Raw genomic sequence first — 6,122 nt, 5'->3', positions numbered from 1 at the left:
TCCATTTTATAATTTTCTAAATATTTAATTCAGACCTGATTTAATATAAAATATAAATATTTTTGGTTCTGTGCATTCTGATGGGTTCAATCCAATGGATTATTGTCTGCTCCCTGTTCCCCCTTTTTTGGGTGGGTGGAGAACTTCTCCTGCTGATCTATTAGAGCTGTTCTCGAGCTGGACTTAACCCACATTGTGGCCATTAAAAAGCCATTCCCCATTTGCCATTTTGCCATTTGCCATTTGCCGAGGATGGCCATTTGACAACGCCCGGTGCGAAATGCGCGATGCAAAATGCAAATTGCAATGGCAATTGCCACGCTTCGCTCCGCCCCCTCCTCAAGAGGCTTGAGTCTTGTGTCTTGAGTCTTAAGACTTGAGTCTTGGGCAGACAGCACCCACTGCCACATCTTAGATAAGTGCATTGTGCATTGCATGCAATTTGGTTGCATGTATTTCGCAGGCACAACCACAGCAACAGCAGCAGCAGCAGCAGCAGCAACATCACAGCGGCAACATGCAACACGGAAACAGAGGCTGATCGACACAAAAATTGTTAAGGGGTAAGGCATAGAAAATAAAACCTAATAATTATAATAATATTGAATATTCAAATTATAAATATTATAAAGTATATATTTATAAAATATATTTATATATATATATTTATAAATATATTTTTGTGTGCTTCAAACCATTTTACAAATAGGGAATTTCTCCAAGCATTTTTGGTCGATTTAATTTGAAGGTTTATATAAGGTCTTATACTTTTATTCTGAAGCTAAAAATTAAGTGAAGGACTCATTTCCGACCCTATAAATCATAAACATATATTCATGATCATGATCTATCTATCTCCGGCAGAAAAAACATTTTCAACAATGTTTGATTTCTTTTTAAAACCCCTTACGGTTATATTGTTTTCAAAAAATGAAAAAAGTAAATTAAAAAAAAATTATTATTAACCTAATAAAAACTAACATTGAAACGTTTTCCGATTTAAAATTAATGCTTTTTTTTGGCTAAGTTGTGACTAAATATCCATTTAAAATATGCTTCAACTTTATTTCATTTTTCTTCTTGAGAACAACTGATGACCACACTTTCATTTTGCCATTAAAATTCTAATAAATCAATAATAAAGTATTGAAAAAATATATTTAATTTAAAGAGTATTTTATAAAAGTTGATTTTTAATTTGTTGAACCCATTAATTTTACTATTTCCCTCTTTATTTTATTATTATTTTAAAAAGACATACATACCCTTTGACTTGTCTATTTATATTTGCTTCCTATGAACATTTCTAAAGTATTTCTAAAGAAATATTTACCTTAATAGGTGCAAAAATATTTAAATTCAATGGAAAAACTTTAAACTAAATATTTTATATTGTCTGAGACCCCTTATTAAGTATACGCCACTGAACCAGACCCTGCAAACATTGCCTTGCTCTTGGTCTTGAACTTGTGAATTTGCTAGACAACAAGCCCAAAAACCAGCAGAGTCAGAGCCACCATCCGCAGCAGCCACTGCAGCAGCAGCAGCAGCAGCAACAACAGCAGCAGCAGCAGCAGCAGCAACAGCAGCAGCAGCAGCAACAACAGCAACAACTGCCAGCAGCAATCAGCGGCAAGTGAATGAGCTTAAATTGTCCATGGCCCGAGGGGAGTGGTTTTTCGCTCAGTTTTTCGTTGTCGGTAGTTGGCGGCGGCCACGATGATGGGCTTCGCTGGATGATTTTTTAAAATGCACTTTAAAAACTAAAACTAACTAATACCAAAATATATTATTACAAAACAAAAATAATCTAAAATGGAAGTTTTCTCTTAAAACTCAAAGAAAGCTGCAATATTTGGCTATGATTCTCCAACTTATGCTGGTTTAAAATAAGTCTTTAAGCTTTTCCATATTATTTTTATATTAAAAATAGCTTTTTATCAAGTTCCCAAGTTCCCAATGTTAAACAATTTTAAAATATTTTCTAAAGTGTAAATAACTGCAAAATATTAAACTAAGAATTTTTAGAGATCAATTCTTGTTTATTTAAAGGAAATTTTGAATTGTTATTATAATCCACTCCTTGGATATCTGTTTAAAAAGATCTTTAATTTATTTATATTTTTCTTAGTGCATATCCCCGCAGCTGATGTGGCCCTCTCTTCCCTTTTGCCACCCGTCTTGGTTGCATGTTGTTGCCTCAACGCCCTCAGTACGTTATTATGCGGCTGAGGTTGCTGCTGCTGCTGCTGCTGCTGCTTGTCGCTAGTTCGGTTTTTTTTTTTTTTTTTTTGTTATTGTTATTGTTGCCGCTGTCTGGTCGTCTGTGGAGCATCAAGGCACTGGGGCAGCGAGGCATCAAGTTGCAAACACACACACACTATATCAGGCTGAGGAGCAACCGCAGTTACTTTTGGCCAAGACTGCATAGACAAGCCTCAATTAAGTTGCAATTGCTGCTGCTAAAGTTGCCCGTGTTGCTCATGTTGCTGCTGCTGTTGATGGTGCTGCTGCTGCTGCTGCTGCAAGTGATGTTGCTGCTGGGTAAGCGTTGGCGGCATCGGCTTAGGAATGGAATTCCAAACTCTGCCTTGGCTGCCCACGCGCGCTTGCGCTTTGCTCTGATGCATGTTGCTGCTGCTGATGTTGCTGCTGCTGATGTTGCTGCTGCTGCCTGTTGCTGCCTGTTGCTGCTGCTGCTGTTGTTGCTGCTGCTGATAAAGTCCAAAATGATGTACTGCCCATGTGCTGGTGGCTTATTTCGCTTTTCCTCTCTCTCTGTGTGTGTGTGTTTGTGTATTTCCCCGCATTTCCAACATCATCCTCCCACTATTTCCACACTATTTCCTTTTTTTTTTGTGCTTGGATCACAGGGGCGGAACTTGTTCAAAGAAGGTGATTTGGGTTTGTTTTGTATTAGTTTAAATAACCAATTTTAGTTTTAATAATTTTTTTTGATAACTTTAATTTCTCTCAGCAAACCTTCTTTATTAATCAATCATCAGATCGTTTTTTAGGATTTTGATATTATTTAAGTTAAAACAGAAATGCTAAGCATATTCTTGGATTTTCTTTATTCCTGATCAGGTGCGGAAGTGGAAACTGTATCCTGGGTATCCTGGGTATCCTTGGTACCCTGGAAATCCTGCTGCTCGAGATTAGATTGTGGCTGGTCATCAGTAGTAGTAGCGTTGGCATCGGAAGCATCTGGTATCTTGGGCAGGTGTTCCATCTTGGCTGCCTTCTTGGCAATCCATCCCAGACGCTTCTCAACCTCGACGACAAGCTCTTCGCCAAATCGCCGTATCTCTTGGATCTCGGCACTAAGTTCTTTTATGTGTCGGTTGATGAGATTTTTAAACAAATAACGCTGGCTATAGCGGAAGGAACTCAATATATTCGTTTCGGTCACCTCGTTGGCCAACTGTTTGGTTAGTTTTGTGGCACGAATTTGTCGCGAGCGCTTCCGGCAATTGGTAATCTCTTCTGAGGTGTCCTCCATCCATTTTTGATATTCATGGCTCAAGTCTCGTATCTCTGCGGTCTTTTCCTGAACATAATTCCATTGGTGGGTAAGGTTACGTTTTTGGGTCCTTAGATTGCCGTAGCGACACAAGAGTTCCGTGATTTGGCACTGCAATTGATGCTGTGCCCGCTGCAATTGCCGGACTTCGGCCAAATGTTGGGGATATCCCTGACATTTATCCATATCCTCTTGATCCCGCTGCATTGTGGACAGATCCTCTGACTGCGATTCAATGTTTCCCTCCAATTTCTGACGCAATCGTATGTCGCACTGCATAATCTCGATGCGATTGAGGAGACTGTCCAATCCCCTTAAAATCTGTATCTCTGGATCCTCTTCGGTGATGGAAACAGCCTCCTCGATCAGGTTCTGTATCGTCAATTCTTCCGACTCCTGACCACAATTGTCGCTCTCCTTTTCGACTTCCTGAGTATGCCATTCGTAATTAATTTGCGATGCCTTACGCTCTATACAATTGGTCATAGTGCGGACAATCACATCGACATCCGCCAGGGTCATCTTATGGAAATCAGGCAGATTGGCTATCAAATCTGTCTCCTGTTCCATTAGATAGTCCCTGGGACGTAGATTATCTAAGCCCGTATCCTGATCCATGGTAATTTCTTTGTTTTCGCTCTCGATTTGAGTTTTTGTTTATGGTTTCAGTTTGAATTTGTAGTTTTGAGATGGGAATGTATTGGGAAATGAGTGAGGGGGAGTATACTTTAATGACAGGAAAGGGAATAAATATTGATTTATCGATACTGAATGAATATTTGATGCAAGTAAGTTTGTATATAGTTATAATAGTTGATATATTGGAACAATATAAACCTTATTTTCAATAATATTCATACCTTAACCTCTCTTAAGACTCTCTCTTTACCCTTTTAAGCTACGAGATCCGTTCTTGGCCTTTGGTTTTTGACATATTGGATAAATATAAACACTATTTTCAATAATATGCATATCTTAACCTCTCTTAAGACTCTCTTTTTACCCTTCTAGCTTAGAGATCCGCTCTTGGTCTTTGGTTTTTGATATATTAAAACAATATAAACCCTATTTTCAATAACAACGATATCTTAACCTCTCCTAAGACTCTCTCGCTCTTTACCCTTTTAGCTTAGAGATCCGCTCCTGGGTTTTGCTTTTTGTGCTGATAAGAAAATTTATGGTTAGCCAGTTGCTCTGGCGGCATAATTGCGCACCCACATCCACAATCCACATCCAAAATTCCCCCCAGAAACACACTTCACTCCACATGAAGTCTGTGCGAAGAATTGGAGGCTAAGAGGCTGGGCTGAACTGGACTGGGACGGGGACTTGGACTTGGACTTGGACTTGGTCTTGGGGCTGGGCTTTGGCGTGTGGCTTCATCGCCAATTCTTCTAGTCAGGCCCTGCTTCCCCCATATTTGCTGCGAGCGTTGTGCCGCCAGTTGACTTTGTTTACCCGCAAGTTGTAATTTTCTTAGGAAAAACCGTCAGCCGCAGAATTGCTTTTCTCCAACTTGCAGTCGCTGTTTTCAGTCTCTGTCTCTGATAAGTCCCGCTTCTGTCTGTCTTCCTCTCTGTCAGTATGTGGTAGTAGTAGGCTCTCCCTCAAAGTCTTCTGGCCCCCCTTTACCCCTGGCTTTCTTCATCATCATTCTTCATGGCAATTCTTTCTTCAAGAGCTTCTTTCTTCTGGGCAATTGCAATTGGTGCCCCGAACTGCGGTCTCTGCGGTGATCTTTTTTCTTCTGGGCTTTGGCTTTGGCTTTGCTAATTGCTTGCCAGAGATTCGGGCCTCAACTTAGGGCGGAGATACCCCAAACCAATCACTACCAAAAATAATATTACATTACATTAACTAATTTAATTAAAATTTATAAAAAGTTGGCAAGGGCATGAAGACTTCCTATTAAAGATTTAGTAAATATAAATAAATCTATAAATCATATATAGATATATCTATAAATCATAGTTCACTGTGTACACCTTTCAACGTTAGCGATTGACAGGCTTTTAGCCAAGCTTCTTGGCCATTCCATTTGGAGCTTAGGCCATCATCTAACCATCCGTCGAATGCTGAATTGTCACATGTGGAATTTCGCAGGTCTCTGAGAAAAAGGCTTTAAGTATGTGAGCTGCGGATAGGATACCAATCCCAAGAATGGGGTCAGTTTCGGGTAAATATTAAGTAAAGAATGGCCTAAAGTATAAGCAAAAGAAAGAACTATATACCCTAAAGAATTTTAAAAGCTTTATAAGAATATCTGAATTTAAATAGTAAATATATAAATAATAAAAAATAATAATAAAGAGTTTAAAGCCACAACTCCCCCTAATGAATCTTGCATATTTTCTGCCAGGATTACACAAGTAAGTAACCAAAAATGTCTGCCAGAATCATAATTACCATATTACCACAATAATCTTCTTCTATATATTTTCAATGTTTTTTCTTCCTATTTTGCATTACGAAAAGAAAGAAAACAGCTAAAGAATTATGGTTGGGTGGTGGGAACCTCCGCGAACTGTACCGCTAAGATGCCTAATTACATCCAAGACGATGTGATGACCTATGATGGCCATAAAAGTTCACATGATCT

General features: G+C 38.9%; 1 protein-coding gene across 1 annotated transcript; it reads right to left on the bottom strand.

Moving 5' to 3' along the window:
* Positions 1-2,783: 2,783 nt before the first annotated feature.
* LOC110180564 (uncharacterized) lies at positions 2,784-4,287 on the bottom strand. Its single transcript, XM_020948260.2, has one exon. It carries the CDS (start codon positions 4,139-4,141, stop codon positions 3,074-3,076), a length of 1,068 nt encoding a protein of 355 aa, XP_020803919.2. The 5' UTR covers positions 4,142-4,287; the 3' UTR covers positions 2,784-3,073.
* Between the last annotated feature and the right edge of the window lie 1,835 nt (positions 4,288-6,122).

Source organism: Drosophila serrata, unplaced genomic scaffold, assembly GCF_035046125.1.
Source record: "Drosophila serrata isolate PLE 108 unplaced genomic scaffold, ASM3504612v1 contig_276, whole genome shotgun sequence".
NCBI lineage: Eukaryota > Metazoa > Arthropoda > Insecta > Diptera > Drosophilidae > Drosophila > Drosophila serrata.
This window is presented reverse-complemented; position numbering and strand designations above follow the sequence as displayed.